This window comes from Diplotaxodon limnothrissa, linkage group LG3, assembly GCF_057381915.1.
Source record: "Diplotaxodon limnothrissa isolate DT_005_m linkage group LG3, D_limnothrissa_male_GT1.1, whole genome shotgun sequence".
Taxonomy (NCBI): Eukaryota; Metazoa; Chordata; class Actinopteri; order Cichliformes; family Cichlidae; genus Diplotaxodon; species Diplotaxodon limnothrissa.
In genome coordinates, this window is record NC_140598.1 from 26,130,320 (window position 1) to 26,146,329 (window position 16,010).

Genomic DNA, 16,010 nt, shown 5'->3' on the forward strand with positions numbered 1-16,010 from the left:
TAGGTGGAGCTTAACCTTGAGTCGTGGTTAAGTCTTGTCAGCTTTTACCAGTCAGTCAGTTTGTTTTTATTTCCATTCATTCATTCATCCATTCTTTCTTTCTTTGCTGATAGTGGAACCTATCGTCGCATTTAGTTTCCACTTTCAGCAAAATGACGTCATTTCAAAAAGAAAAAGAAGAACTTTAGATCGGATTACCTCGCTGAATCTTTTTTAGGCAGAGACTCTCATTTTCTAATTGTCCCAAATAAGTGGCTTTCTCCAGAGCCCATTTTAATGTGGAGAAGCTCACTTATAACAATTTTCTTTACGACGTGTAGCACTTTTAATTCCCGACGTGCAGATCTGCTTAAAGAAAAGAAATTCACAAACAAAAATCAGTGCACTGTTCAAAAAATAAAAATAAAATGAAAAATGACAAATAAAACTGAAAAACAAAATAAAAAGAAAAAATACAGAAGCCCGGTCTTAGGACTTGTCACAGGATATTCTTTCTCTTATAGGTGAGAAAACACCCATACTTCAGTAACAAAACAAAACAAAAAACAAAACAAAACAAAAAAATCTGCTAGTTTCACTCATTTAGTTTCTCTCATTTAAACTCTGGCTGCAGGATTCTGTTCACCCTGCTATCATGTTCCCCAAAATAATACTAATTCAGTCGTCTATGTATCAGTTCTCAACCCACTCAATAAACCAGACAGGATGATGGTGACAGTATTACCTACTTAAAATTGTGTTTGATCTTCATTACATGTGTGTGTCGGGTTAATACATTTTGTTTTTATGTATCCTTTCATGTACCTTCCCCCTTTTTTCTGAAACAAGACTCCGTTCACTCCAAATTTTGTTTCAGAAACATCTAAATGAAAAACTCTGTCATAGTCAGGCACAGCTAAACCCAAATGCTTGCAGGTTACCATCGGCAACCACACTGTGTGTTGTTAACCCCTTCCACAAATGCCCTCTTTTAATGTGTAACACTTTGTGTATCATTTTTTTTTTTATCTCTGGTGCATATTAGCTGCATGTGTGGTGTCACCTTTCCATCTTTCTAACAGTACACTTGCACACCTCAGTGCTTGTCTTCCTCCCCCTTTTGTGGTGGTCTGGACACTGTGTCAATCCTCCACTTCCAGGCAGTCGCTTGTCTCCCCGGATTCCTTAACCCAATTTCATTGCCCACACTAAAACACCCGCCTCAGCCCTCTTCTGCTCCTTTCCTTCTCTCCCACTTTTCAGTCCAATGGCAGTCAGTTTTCTTCAGCTTTGTCCCGTGTCTCTCTTTGTCCCACTGTCTCTTTCATTGCCATCTCACTCCAAACATGGCAAATGTCAAACTCAGACAGTCTTCTCAAAAGTCCTTCACACACAGTGAGGTTGCAGCTTGCTGGAAACGCATCTCCATCCATCCAATCTAGATGGTGGTTCTTCTCTTTCTGATGCCGTTTGCCCACAGCGCTGCTGGACCTCTCTGCTCAGAACTCTGGTATTGTCTCTTGGACTTCTGTCCACTGTTGATGTTCATGCTCGTGCTTCTGGAACTGCACTCTGTGTCTTCAGGGAGAGATTCGTTTCCTTGGAGCTTGCTTGTTCAGGATGAGGACGGGAAACTGCAAAACAATTCAGCCAAAAAATTCTGGCTGGGCGTTTCTATTTTTTCTAATGATTTCAACCTATAATTTTCTTCCGACTGCTGCCCGTGGAGAATTGATCCAGGTCCGTTCCCCACCTGTAATCGACAGACTGAGAGACTTTCATTATTCACTGTGACTGCATATGTTTTCATCACTCCTAAAGCAACACATCTCTGCTTATTTTGTTTTGAACTCTACTGACTTTAAACCCCAAAAATGAAATTTTATTTATTCTTAACCGCAAACACAAAAATCTTCTTGATGTTGTTGTTAATTATTTTGAACTTATTTATCATTACTCTAGCACTAATCCACTCTTTAATTTGCTTTATTTACTTTTAATTCATTTTCTCCTCTTTGATCACTACGATTTCTTGACTCTTATTATTTCACAGAAAATCAACTAATCTACTTTATCTCCCTCTTTGTCATCAAGGAATTCACACACACTCACGGGCTGGTCACTCGCCCCCACCTTTTCTTTCTCTCTCACACACGCACATTTTGCTCTTCGTTCGTTCCACCTGTGAACCCCGCCCCTCGAGGCTGGCTCACACACACTTCATGCTTCTCGCAGTCCCATTCAAACTTTCTGCGAGACACTTCTTCCTCTGCTTATTCCGGACAACACCCTAAGCGGCACACAAAGCGGATGCCGTCCGCTCGTGCACCTCACAAATTATTCAAACTGCGCCACGGACTCGATACCGCGGTTTCTCTTCCCCTAAAAAATATAAAACCAAATTAAACCCCCCAATTGACTTCAGTTTCCAACAATTCGCGACACGGCCTCCTACCGCGATTTCTGCACACCACAAACACACACTTTTAGACACGAATTCTTTTTGTTACTTCAATTGACTCCCGTACTTCAGACGAGACGCCGACTCTAACGGCGCTTTCACACACACACGCAATCTACACACACTGCAGTCAGTGGGCTGAGCCAAGCAGTCGTTCTCTCACTAACAAAGCAACTTGCCCCCACTCTCATGCACATTATCAACCACGACTAGGATCCAACACCTAGCTTTAGTTATTTAGGGCGCCCTCAGTGCCCAGGTTACCAACCTGGCAAATCCCAAGGACGCGTCCAACCAAGGGTGGAGTTGCCAAACTCGGAGCGCACACGGCCCTTAGCCGGCGACAAAGCCTTTCGGCCCCGCTTTCTAACTAATAGTAACACAAATTTCCTGCTTTAACGCACGAGGACAGATCACCGCCACTTTTTTCTAATAACTAAGACGGATCAAACACCGCCGCGGATGAAACACCGATTCTATTAATCCGTAACAAACATCTCCTGCTTTAACGCACTGAGATTTTCTTACGGGGCGCTAAACATCAACTTGGAGTTCTTACAAAAGTCTCTTGCTTTAACGCACTGAGACGGACGCTAGCCGCCTTTTTTTCTACTGAGTGAATTTACACTGGGATACGTTCAACTTAGCGAACAGATAATTTAGGCTTTAAACAATATGCACGGTTCGAAAATAAACAGGTCGTGCTTACCTTTTAATCATGTGAGCTAGCTCTCTGTTCGCCTCTTTTCACGAGCTCAGCTCTGACGTATATATATATATATATATATATATATATACATAAACACCCAGCACGCCCCTGCGGGCGGTTTATCCTTCAAGCTCGGGTCCTCTACCAGAGGCCTGGGAGCTTGAGGGTCCTGCGCAGTATCTTAGCTGTTCCCAGGACTGCGCTCTTCTGGACAGAGATCTCCGATGTTGTTCCCGGGATCTGCTGGAGCCACTCGCCTAGCTTGGGAGTCACCGCACCTAGTGCTCCGATTACCACGGGGACCACCGTTACCTTCACCCTCCACATCCTCTCGAGCTCTTCTCTGAGCCCTTGGTATTTCTCCAGCTTCTCGTGTTCCTTCTTCCTGATATTGCTGTCATTCGGAACCGCTACATCGATCACTACGGCCGTCTTCTTCTGTTTGTCTACCACCACTATGTCCGGTTGGTTAGCCACCACCATTTTGTCCGTCTGTATCTGGAAGTCCCACAGGATCTTAGCTCGGTCATTCTCCACCACCCTTGGGGGCATCTCCCATTTTGACCTCGGGACTTCTAGGTTATACTCGGCACAGATGTTCCTGTACACTATGCCGGCCACTTGGTTATGGCGTTCCATGTATGCCTTGCCTGCTAGCATCTTGCACCCTGCTGTTATGTGCTGGATAGTCTCTGGGGCATCTTTACACAGCCTGCACCTGGGGTCTTGCCTGGTGTGATAGACCCCAGCCTCTATGGATCTTGTACTCAGAGCTTGTTCTTGTGCTGCCATGATTAGTGCCTCTGTGCTGTCTTTCAGTCCAGCTTTGTCCAGCCACTGGTAGGATTTCTGGATATCAGCCACCTCCTCTATCTGCCGGTGGTACATACCGTGCAGGGGCCTGTCCTTCCATGATGGTTCCTCGTCTCCCTCCTCTTTCTTGGGTTTCTGCTGCCTGAGGTATTCACTGAGCACTCGGTCAGTTGGGGCCATCTTCCCAATGTATTCTTGGATGTTCCTTGTCTCATCCTGGACTGTGGTGCTGACACTCACCAGTCCCCGGCCCCCTTCCTTCCGCTTAGCGTACAGCCTCAGGGTGCTGGACTTGGGGTGAAACCCTCCATGCATGGTCAGGAGCTTTCTTGTCTTTATGTCAGTGGCTTCTATCTCCTCCTTTGGCCAGCTTATTACCCCAGCAGGGTACCTGATCACGGGCAGGGCGTATGTGTTGATGGCCCGGATCTTGTTCTTACCATTCAGCTGACTCCTCAGGACTTGCCTGACCCTCTGCAGGTACTTGGTGGTTGCAGCCTTTCTAGCGGCCTCTTCATGGTTCCCATTTGCCTGCGGGATCCCCAGGTACTTGTAACTGTCCTCTATGTCTGCAATGTTGCCTTCTGGTAGTTCAATCCCCTCAGTTCTGACTACCTTCCCTCTCTTTGTTACCATCCGACTACACTTCTCCAGTCCGAACGACATTCCAATGTCATTGCTGTATAGCCTGGTAGTGTGGATCAGTGAATTGATGTCTCGTTCACTCTTGGCATACAGCTTGATGTCATCCATGTACAGGAGGTGGCTGACAACTGCTCCGTTCCGTAGTCGGTATCCGTAGCCAGTCTTGTTAATGATCTCACTGAGGGGGTTCAGGCCTATGCAGAACAGCAGTGGGGACAGAGCATCTCCTTGGTAGATCCCGCACTTGATGGTAACTTGTGCTATGGGCTTGGAGTTGGCCTCTAGTGTTGTACGCCACATCCCCATTGAGTTCCTGATGAAGGCTCTTAGGGTCCCATTGATCTTGTACAATTCTAGGCATTCCAGTATCCAGCTGTGGGGCATTGAGTCATAGGCCTTCTTGTAATCAATCCAGGCAGTGCACAGGTTGGTCAGTCTGGTCTTGCAGTCTCGGCTGATTGTTCTGTCTACCAGTAGCTGGTGTTTTGCACCTCTGGTATTCTTGCCAATTCCTTTCTGTGTCCCGCTCATGTATTGACCCATGTGCCTGTTCATCTTAGCCGATATGATGCCTGACAGGAGCTTCCATGTAGTACTGAGGCAGGTTATTGGTCGGTAGTTGGAGGGGACCGGTCCCTTCTTGGGGTCCTTGGGGATCAGGACCGTCCGGCCTTCAGTTAGCCATTCCGGGTGTCTTTCGTTAACTAGCAGCTGGTTCATTTGTGCTGCCAGACGCTCGTGGAGTGCAGTCAGCTTCTTCAGCCAGTAGGCGTGAACCATGTCGGGCCCTGGTGCTGTCCAACTCTTCATACTGGAGACCCTTTCTTGGATATCTGCCACTGTGATGGTTACTGGACCCTGTTCAGGGAGGTCGCTGTGGTCTGCCCTCAGATCCTCTAGCCACTGAGCATTGCCGTTATGGGTTGCATCCTTCTCCCATATGCTCTTCCAGTATTGCTCCGTCTCCAGCCTTGGTGGTGCTGTTCTCTTATTGTTCCCTTGCCACTGAGAGTACACCTTTGCTGGTTCTGTGGAGAACAGCTGGTTTATTCTCCTGCCTTCTATCTCTCTGGTGTACCTCCTCAAGCGGCTGGCCAAGGCTGTGAGTCTTTGCTTGGCAGTTTCCAAGGCCTCAGGTGTGGACAACTTGCTGTATTTCTTAGGCACCTTCTTTGTCGCACCTTTCTGCAACTCCGTTAGTTGGCTAACCTCCCTCCGTGCTACTTTGATCTTGCCCTCTAGCCTCCTTCTCCATGGAGGGTACTGCCCCTTGTGGCTGTTCAACTTGTAGCCAAGCATCTCACTGATCACTGCTGCCGTATTGTAGATCAGCTTGTTAGTGTCGGTAATCGTGGTTGTAGGTATTGCCCGTAGTGCTGCATTAACATCATCTAGCAGACCTTCTGAGGGTACTTCACGTAATCTTGGTAACCGGCTACGGGGGATCCAGGTTTCAAGCTTGGCCATGATCCTATTTTTCAGGTCAGTTCCTCTCGCACTCAACGATCCTTCTCCTATCGCACTTGGGGCTATGTACCCAATCTCGGGTGGGGGTGATGATATCTCCCCCCTGACCTGGCGTCCTGACTCCTCCTTGCCGTAGCATTTGTGTTGTACCTCGTCAATCTCTAGCTGTGAGAGCAGTCCCTTCTTTCGAATGTTGGAACACTGAGTTACTAGTTGTTTCGCCGTCATTGTGGATGTTGGGTATCGAAGAATCCATAGGTCCCTCATCCTATTCATGTAGCCCCTTCCGCCGGGGTTACTTGCGTAGTAGCATTCCAACAACGCCCTGTTTTCGTCCCTATATATATATACACATATATACATATATATATATATATATATATACACATATATATATATATATATATACACACACATATATATATATATATATATATATATATATATATATATACATATATATATATATATATATATTATTTATTTATTTATTTATTTTTATCAGTACCCGTGAGAACACTGTTTATACTGTGTTGTTGTCTCTGCAAAGGCAGCTCTCCCCTACAAGCAGTCTGAACATGAAACAACAATGCTCACACAAACTACAAAGGCATGCAAGCCTGCACAAGTATGGCAACCAAAACGGCCATAGGGCAGAGAAGCACAGCTCCACAGGCCTTAAATAGTGCTCTGCTGATTACCAATTAGCCGGACTCTGCGCAACATCCAATCAGAACAGAGGAGGTGGAGCATGGACAAAACAAAGGGTTAATAGGGAGAAGAGACATCCTCCTGGGGGATGTAACACACACGTTAAAGTTTGTTTGGCTCAACACCACCGAACAGAGGCAACAATATAACATACAGTAGCTAACATTAACAGTGCAGTGAACCCTGCTTGTGCGGTGATATGACTGACTTTAATTATCCATAAAATCATCACATTCTCTGTAAGATTAAGGTCAACTTTTAACGGTGTATATTTTAAAGTCAAGGCTTTAAAACCAAGTTAAAGCTGAAAGTACAAACATCACTAATGTCACCTAACTTTGCCGACATGTGGCTAACAGTAGTGATGGCCCACTTGAACCTGAGGCTCCGGTGTGTGTGTCAGAAAAAAAAGAACACACTGTTTCAGAAGCACTGTGTCGAGGCTTAATTTGTTTGGCCACAGTCACATGATCAGTGATGTCCGAAGCTTCATTTAGAAAGTAACTGATTCAGTGATTTATAAGGAAGTCAAATGTGGGATTTATGGAGTGTTTTGATGGTGAGAGACAGCAAACCACTGATTATTCTATAAAGAGACATGGAGCCAGCAAGGAAGACAGGAGGTTTTGTTGTGTGGGAGTATTTTGATTTTGGTACATCGGGCGGGTTTGCCAGCTTTCTGTTCTTGTTGTTTGCTTAAGAAACTTAAAATGTCTGAACAAAACAAATCATAATATTCATAATATGAATATCATTTATTAACTTTAGAAATACTTAGACTCTTTGAATTTAATCTAATCAAAAGATATGTATTTTTAAAATGAACTTAAAATGTTATTCTACAAAATTAGCAGCAATTAAATTTGTTTAATATTTTTGAGCTGATAGTCTGTGGTACCCAGGAAGAGTCTGTATCAACTTACATTGCAGTTTCTGTGCACTCCAGCCTCTTCTGTTCCATGTGAGATGATTTTCTGAGGCAGAAGAAATTATCTCCAAGAAAAGAAACAGAATGGAACAAATCCTCTTCTTAAATAAAAATAGATTTGAAACAGGATTACCTTAAATGCACCATGCTTTTACTTAACAAGTTCATAAGCATTCTCCATTTTCAGTTTATGATCAATTCTAACCCCAGGTCAAAATTATGTGCAAGAAAATTGACCTAATATAATATTATTAAACATACCTGTCCAGACCTCACAGCACGTCACAGTGTGTTGTACATTATTATATGTATATTAAATGTATTTTTCATCTATTGCATTTACCAACATCAAGAAGTCACAAGCAAAGAAAGACCACACCATGGTAAATCTTTAAAAAGGAAAGTATTGATAAAAAATATTTAAAAAATAAACATAACAATTTTCAAAGCTGTTCAAAGCAACACAACAGTGGGCCAATGTCAAACAAAATTGTGAACGTCACTCTGTAGAGTGGGCAGTCATAATGAAGCAGTACACTTTCATTTGAAAATTCAAACTGTGCTTCATATTTTTGGTCGCCAGATAGAAAGCTTTATTTGGCCATCACTGGCCAACAGTAATATTGTAATGTTCTTCCATATTTAACATTTGCACATAAATAAGTGAGATAATATTTTATGCTTTTTTTGAAAAGTTTCTTCACCACAGTTCTGCCATCCACCGTTTTTATTAGAAAAAATTGGCCACAGCCACTGCGCTATGAATTCTGGGATATGTTGGGCCACAAATGATACACCCAACCCATTCTTCAAATCTGGGGAAATGAAGGGCGCATTTTCGGCTGCATTTCGAATTGGGACAGGCTGCATCATGTTGCCGTGATGTAATCAGCCTTCAAATTGGGTCGTGAAGGATGCAGATCCTGAATTGGAACAGTTATTTTCAGAAAACGTGAAAGAGGAACATCACGTGGAGATACTTTAAGGCTGGAAATGAAAACACTAACATGAAAATAAACATAATAACTTTTTTTTTTTTTTGCCTGTCCCGTTTGGCTCTTTTGCCATCAGAATTATTGTCTAAAGGTAAAGAAAGATGCCCAACGGATTTACTTTACCAAATTGACCATCCCAGCCTTGCCATTATGGTCCATTTGATTCACCTTTTATTGTTTATTTTATTTTCACTTACTGAATATGGGACAGACTTGACTGGGGGAAAGAAGGGGAGAAAGAAAGAGGGAAAGAGAAACAGCTGAGAAGAGGGACGGGGGAGAAGGGCAAAAGACAAAAACCAACAGAATGAGCAGAGAAAAAAAATGCATATATCAATCACCTGGATCACCTGCTGAGAAAGAAAAAAGAAAACAAGCAGAAGAGAACAAGAGTAATAGAATAAACAACATCACAATGATATATGGGAATATGACAGTAAATACTAAATGTTAAACATTATTGTGCAGCACATAAGATCAACAGAACACAGTGTGCTTTGAGGTAGGAGCCAAAAAGGGTGTAGTTTGTGGGTGTGATCACCCGTGTGTACACCTGTGAGCATGGACGCGCTTGTTTTTAGTTTTTTTAAAAGGTTCCTTCATGTAATAATCTGCTAGAGGGTGTGGGGGGGCCACAGCCCCGTCCTCCAGGGCATGAAGCAGGTATGGAGGAGATCAAAACTCCAGACATCCAGAGGCGCCCAGAACACAAGAGACCAAGGAAGACCAACAGAGGGGCAGCTGTGCCACTGTCCCGGAAAGAGCTGAGGAGAGTCACAGATGAGGGGTCATTCAGCAGCGGAGCAGAAGCCAGGGGGAGTTGCAGTGACGCGCCCGTGAGCTCCGCCGGCAGCCAGCTGTGCCTGAGTGACCGAGCCCCAGGCCGAGAGGCCGGGGGCACCCCACCCCACCCCGAAGTGGCCCGAGCGAGCCCCAGGCTCCAGGCCCCGACAAGCGGCTGCCAAGGAGTGAGCCGGTGTGTACCTGGACGCCCACCCCCAGACACAAAGAACCACCAACGCACCGATGTCTGAGGGAGTCCGCCACTGGCAGGGGAAGTGGTGGTGGGGGGAGATAGGCCTCCAAACCTTGGAGGGCCTGAGATGTCCCCAGAGAGGTGGCGCCTGACACCCAACCTGACATATAGACACAGACATACAGGCACACACAGATACAAACATCCATTCCCACCCTCATGCTCTCATATGCACTTACTCCACACTCAACCAACGTGGAGACAGACATAAAGAGACGCTGTACACACGATCACACTCCCCAAGCATACTCTACAAACCGGGTCTAGGTACCCTTGCCCCTGGAGGGGGGAACTGCACCCAGACCCAGGTGGTGTTACCCTTTTCCCTGCGGTGGGGAGAGGCAGACCGCCCCGACTCCGCAGCAGCAGGGAGGCCCCACACTCCAGACTGCAGTCGGACGGCCAACTCCTCCTAGCCCCCCCGCTCCAGCGGGCCGCAGAGAATGGGGGTGAGAGAAGACATAAACATAATAACTTGATACTGTCACTGGGTTCAAACTGAAGGAGTGTTCACAAGAAATCATCAGTATCAAACTGTGACAATAAAAAATGTTCATTAAACCAACCAAGAATGGGATAAGTTTGATGTGAATCTTTGGTAATACATGGGGGAAGCTCTGTGCCAGTTTTATCATACTGTACCTCCCTCCATCCAACCACACACTTCTTTGGGTTTGCCATCAGCCCTGCCTGCCTCACGGACTCCGTGACCAACCACTGCACATGATCCACCGAGGTATCACTATGAATGACAACATCATCCAGGTAGGAATTAACATATGCAGTGTGAGGACGCAGCTATCGCTCCAGCACGTGCTGAAAAATGGCCGCGGTTCCAAAGAAGCCAAACAGAAGAGTGACGAATGGTACAAACCATACAGAGTGCAGAAGCTCGTTTTTGTCTTTGGACTCTGCAGACAAGGGAATCTGCCCGTAGGCATTGGTTAAATCCAACATGATAAAAAATAAGCAGTGCTTAACCAGTCCAGGTCAACCTGGGGCATGGGATAAGCATCAATCCATGAAACCTTGTTCACTTTGTGATAATCATCACAGAACCGTATAAAACCCTGCACTCACTTCTTAATTACCTGGAAGCACCTTAAAGACAACCGGCCCCTCTCAACAGCTGCGACAAATCATCTGGAGAAAAGGTAAACATAGGACACCAAACACTGAGGAACAAATCCTCGTTTCATCCTATGATAACAGCATTTTCACCATTTCAGCCAATTCCTTTTGCACAATTGGTCTCTTGTGCTCAGACAATATGTTAGGTCATGAACGCACTTTCACGCCAGGCTGCGTTTCAAATTGGTGCTGCATGAGAGTCATGCAGCCGGGCAGGGGGGAGAACACATCTGCAAACCGCTGTTGCAATGCAGGAACATTTGCCTTGTGTGAGATGTTCATTACAATCTTGTTTTTAAGAAAAATCAAACATCTTTGTCCTTGAAGATCATTTCAGAGTTTTTAATGAGCTGCAGGAACCCTGTGCTGTGAGTGGAGAACAGCCAAGTCTCCTCCTGTGATAAACCTCCATATGTACGACTGAAAACAGTTAAATTACTTTGAATCTGAAATCAGGGCTCAAACTACTTGCTGTGAGACCATTTCTTTATTTTTCAAAGTTCATCAAATATAGGATCAAATCAAATCACGATTTCATAATACAAACTTCAAATCAACAAGAAAACAGCTGCAGAACATGTGGAAATGAAATGAATTCATTAAAAAAACAACATGTGGACTTCAAGAACACAGTAAACACACTAAAGTGAAAGGAGGAGCCAAAAATAGAGGTTTAGTAGAATTTGAATTTTTGATCTTGTAACAGTTCTTTGCTGCCACTGTGAATATGAATGTGGTCTTTGCCTAATTGAATAAAGGTTACACTGACTCACTGGTTCATCTTCTGGTACAAACTGGTATTACATGGAAGTACAGCCCAAAACCAGTTTAACTTGAGTTTCTTTTTTCTGGACATAAAGTCACAGCAGGTGTCATTTCAAAGCTGGTGGACAGATTTAGTTCATTTTGGAAGTTTTAAGAGCAACTGCTGTGAAATTATTTGCAATTTTGGGAGAAAAGGTTCAAAAGAAGAAGAAGCAAAAGTTTAAATATGAATGAAGAATTGAAATTTAACTGAGGTAACACATTAAATGAATACATTTAAAAAAAGAAGTTAATTTTGGAAACACTAAGTTCAAATGAAAGAAATTGAAATATATATCCATATCTGCAATTTTGATAAAAAGTCTGTTTGGTAAAAAAGACATTCCTATAACTTTAATAGTACAACTACTAAACACTACTGTGTCCTAAGGGAACAAAGGTTAAAATGTAACAGGGATAACATTTTAGAGAATTAAAATCCCTCAAAGGAAAAAACAAACTTGTTATGCATATCTATACATGCAGCTTCCTAAATGTAACATTCAGGATTATTCACTGCAGCTCCAGAAATCAGAGCTACCTCATCAGATCCAAGTGTGACATCAGCTGACACTCTTTACAGGAGATTCCATCTGAACTCTGTGGAGCCTGATCTCAAGGTTTTTAAGTCTGAGCCTGAAACCAGAAGAGGATCTTTCTCTCTCTTCAGATTCATTGTGATCCAGTGATTTCAGTCCTGCATGATCAGGCTGATGTTTGCACAGAGCAGATAATGAAGTGAATGTTTTTGCACATTGGTAACAGTGAAACAGTTTATTTACAGCGTGGGATCGTTTGTGTTCGGAGTATGAACTGAGATTCCTGAAGCTCTTGTCACACTGGTCACAGCTGAAGTTCACTTCCATGTGTGTACGTTCATGTTTGTTACGATGACCTGATTGTGAGAAGCTTTTGTCACATTGTCTGCACTTGTATGGTGTCTCTCCTGTGTGGATTCGCTTATGCTTTTTCATTGAGCTCATGTTCAGTGGTGAAGGATGACCCACACTGGTCACAGTGCTTTTTGACCCCACTGTGGAAGAGTTCATGTATTTTTAATGTACTTGTGTGTGGAAGCCTCTCCCACATTCTTTGCAGTAGTTCATTTCGTCTCCAGTGTGTCTACGTTGATGTGGTTTTAGGTCCCATTGATGATTGGAAGTTTTTTTTACAAAGGTCACAAAGAAACTCTTTCCCACCACCACAGTGACGACAGAGTTGAGAACTGGATCCATCTGTGTTGCTCTGCTTTATTTATTTTTATCCTGAATGTCGCCTGAAACAAAGAGCATCTCTGCCAACGTCCAATTACATTTTACCATTTACATTATAAGACTGAGCTTACTGAACAAAAATGACTCTTCAATTTTCCAAACAATTCATTCAGTATAACTCCATAAGTTTACTGATCAGATTTGTTCCAAACACTCAGGTTACAATTACAAGATAAAAAAAATCAATACTTCCTCACAGTAACTGCACTTGTAGAGTTACTTTCTGGTGTGGATCCGTCGGTGGTTTCTCACGTGATGTGGAGATTTAAAAGTCTTCTCACACAGGTCACATTTATAAGGTCTCTCCTCAGTGTGGCTAAACATGTGTTGTTGTAACTGTGCGTCTGTTATAAACAGTTTCCCACACTGATCACAGCGGGAAACATCATTTCCAGTGTGAATCCGTAGGTGTCTATTTCGGTAGTGTTTGTCGCTGAAACTTTTTCCACAAAAGTTGCAGCTATACGCCTTAATTCCAGAGTGGGTAACTAGATGCCTCTGTAAGTCGTGCTTTTGAGCAAAAGCTTTACCACACAAGTCACAGCTGTGTGCTTTAACTCCACTGTGGATGAGTTGGTGTGTTTTTAAGTTTCCAGCGTGGGTAAAAGACTTTCCACACAATTTGCAGCTGTAAGGTTTAACTCCACTGTGGACGTGTTGGTGTGTTTTAAAGGGTTGAGCGTGGGTAAAAGACTTTCCACACAAGTGACAGTTGTACGCTTTAACTCCACTGTGGATAAGTTTGTGTGATTTTAAGCTTTCAGCCCGGGCAAAATCCTTCCCACACAAGTCACAGCTGTACGCTTTAACTCCACTGTGGATGACTTGGTGTATTTTTAAGCCTCTAGCCCAGGCAAAATCCTTCCCACACAAGTCACAGCTGTAAGCTTTAACTCCACTGTGGAGGACTTGGTGTTTTTTTAATTTTCCAGCCTCGGTAAAAGACTTTCCACACAAGTCACAGCTGTAAGGTTTAACTACACTGTGGACGAGTTGGTGTTTTTTTAAGATTCGAGCCAGGGTAAAAGACTTTCCACACAACTCACAGCTGTAAGGTTTAACTCCACTGTGGATGAGTTGGTGTGTTTTTAGGCTGTCACTCCGGGTAAAATCCTTCCCACACTCATCACAGCTGTAGGATTTCTCTCCCTTTCTTCTTTGACGTTTGTCGGCCTCCTGAGAGCGCTGACTTCTTGCTCCATGTTGGTCCTGCAGTGACAGAGATACAAACACAGGCAGTGAGTGAAATGCAGTCGTGGAACAAACTGAAACTCCCTCCGTCAGTGGAAACAAACATGTCAACAAACACATTGTTGGTGTGTTTCCACCACCTTCTGGTGATAGTATCACATTACAATGATGTGACACAATGAGAGGTGTAATGAAAATTACCTTATTGAAGAAATATATAAGTGGAGAAAATATTTTACTTCATAAAATATTTTGAGTTCAACTGATGATATTGTTGTTTCAATATGTGCTGATAAAATATGATCTTTGTATTTTCTTCTAACTTCTGTGGTTTTTGGTTGTGAATGTAGATTCTGTATAATTAATTGTGTTTTAAAGACCAACCAGTTGCACACAGTTTCAATAACAGTGTAACTGTGATGTTTTTCTCACCTTCTGTGTTGAAGTCATTGTTTCCTCTGTAGTGGCTGAGCTGAGTCCAACTGGCTGAAATTGTCCTTCTGCTGCTCCACCAGACTCTTCTCCTCCTGTTACTCAGCTGGGACACAAAAAGTATATAGACATATTTTATCCCTGACAAAAAGAAGCAGAGCAAATAAACATTACTACACTCCTCAGTGCAGGGCTCGCAAAATCTCAAAATCCCTGGTAACCCTTCGGGCAGGGAAGGGTATTTGGTAGCCCAAAACAAATTTAAGTAGCCCAAATAAAAAAGAGAGCAATTTTTTGATTGATGTTTTGTTTCCTGTTTTGTTTCCTTTACAATATTATACATTAAAGTATAATATTGTAACAGAAACATTAATCAAAAAATCTTTGAAACACAAATTACAACATTGTTTAAAAATTACAATCATCAACTCAAATACTTGGTTCTACTTGAACAGAAATTTCTATGAACTTGTAAGAACTGTAGAACATGAATCAGTCTGTGTCAGATCCTGAATTTAAAATTTCCACTGAAGTCACGGGTAAGAGGCAAGTGGAACCAAGATCTAGGCCATTTGCTTTTTTGAAGTTTGCAAAGACTGCTAAATCGTGCCAGTGGTAGTTCACTCTTTGCAACATAGTAGGCTGTTCTAAACAGATTTTTCAGGTTTATTTTTAGTATGTTATTTGCAATTGGTGTTTGTTCTGGGAAAGATATTGCAGACTGAGCAATAATGCATTTCTTTCATTTCTCATGGGTTCTAATGGGGGCCTTTCTTAAAATTACTGGTCCCAGCAAAAAAAGGCGCTTGTCGACTCAGAAATCAAGGGAAAACCAACAACACACCCGGCAGAACATTATATTATTTACACGGGTGCACATAAGTGGTCCGCATGTGCGCATCGCTGTCAAAATAAAAGACGTGCACCAGATAAGAAGTTGCAACGCGCGTTTGCGTCCATATAAAAGGCACTGTTTTTGTCCGCTAGTGTGGGATTTTCACGGCACATTCTGCAACACATCTCTGTGCGTTCATCATTTGTTTGAAGCCAGCTCACCTCCTGCAACCACTTTTCCGAGAATACGTGCTTCTTTTGTGGTTCGGACCCCTTCTGACATTTCTTCTGCGGTGGAGGAACACCAAAGTAATTGCTTACAGTAATTGCTTCTTCAACATCTATAAGAGTTCTAAACAAATGTCTGTCCTCCAGAAAATCTTATGTGCACAAAAATATATATAAAAAACAGCCAGCATGCCCCTGCGGGCGGTTTATCCTTCAAGCTCGGGTCCTCTACCAGAGGCCTGGGAGCTTGAGGGTCCTGTGCAGTATCTTAGCTGTTCCCAGGACTGCGCTCTTCTGGACAGAGATCTCCGATGTTATTCCCGGGATCTGCTGGAGCCACTCGCCTAGCTTGGGAGTCACCGCACCTAGTGC

The 16,010-nt window shown here is 43.4% G+C and overlaps 1 protein-coding gene across 1 annotated transcript; it reads right to left on the bottom strand.

Annotated features, from left to right (window-relative positions):
• Positions 1–13,169: 13,169 nt before the first annotated feature.
• Positions 13,170–14,594, bottom strand: LOC146635106 (uncharacterized). The gene is made up of 2 exons (XM_085345507.1): positions 14,577–14,594; positions 13,170–14,162 (listed from the first exon to the last, which is right to left on the bottom strand). The coding sequence occupies exons 1-2, from the start codon at positions 14,592–14,594 to the stop codon at positions 13,170–13,172; spliced, it is 1,011 nt and encodes a 336-aa protein (XP_085201633.1).
• Between the last annotated feature and the right edge of the window lie 1,416 nt (positions 14,595–16,010).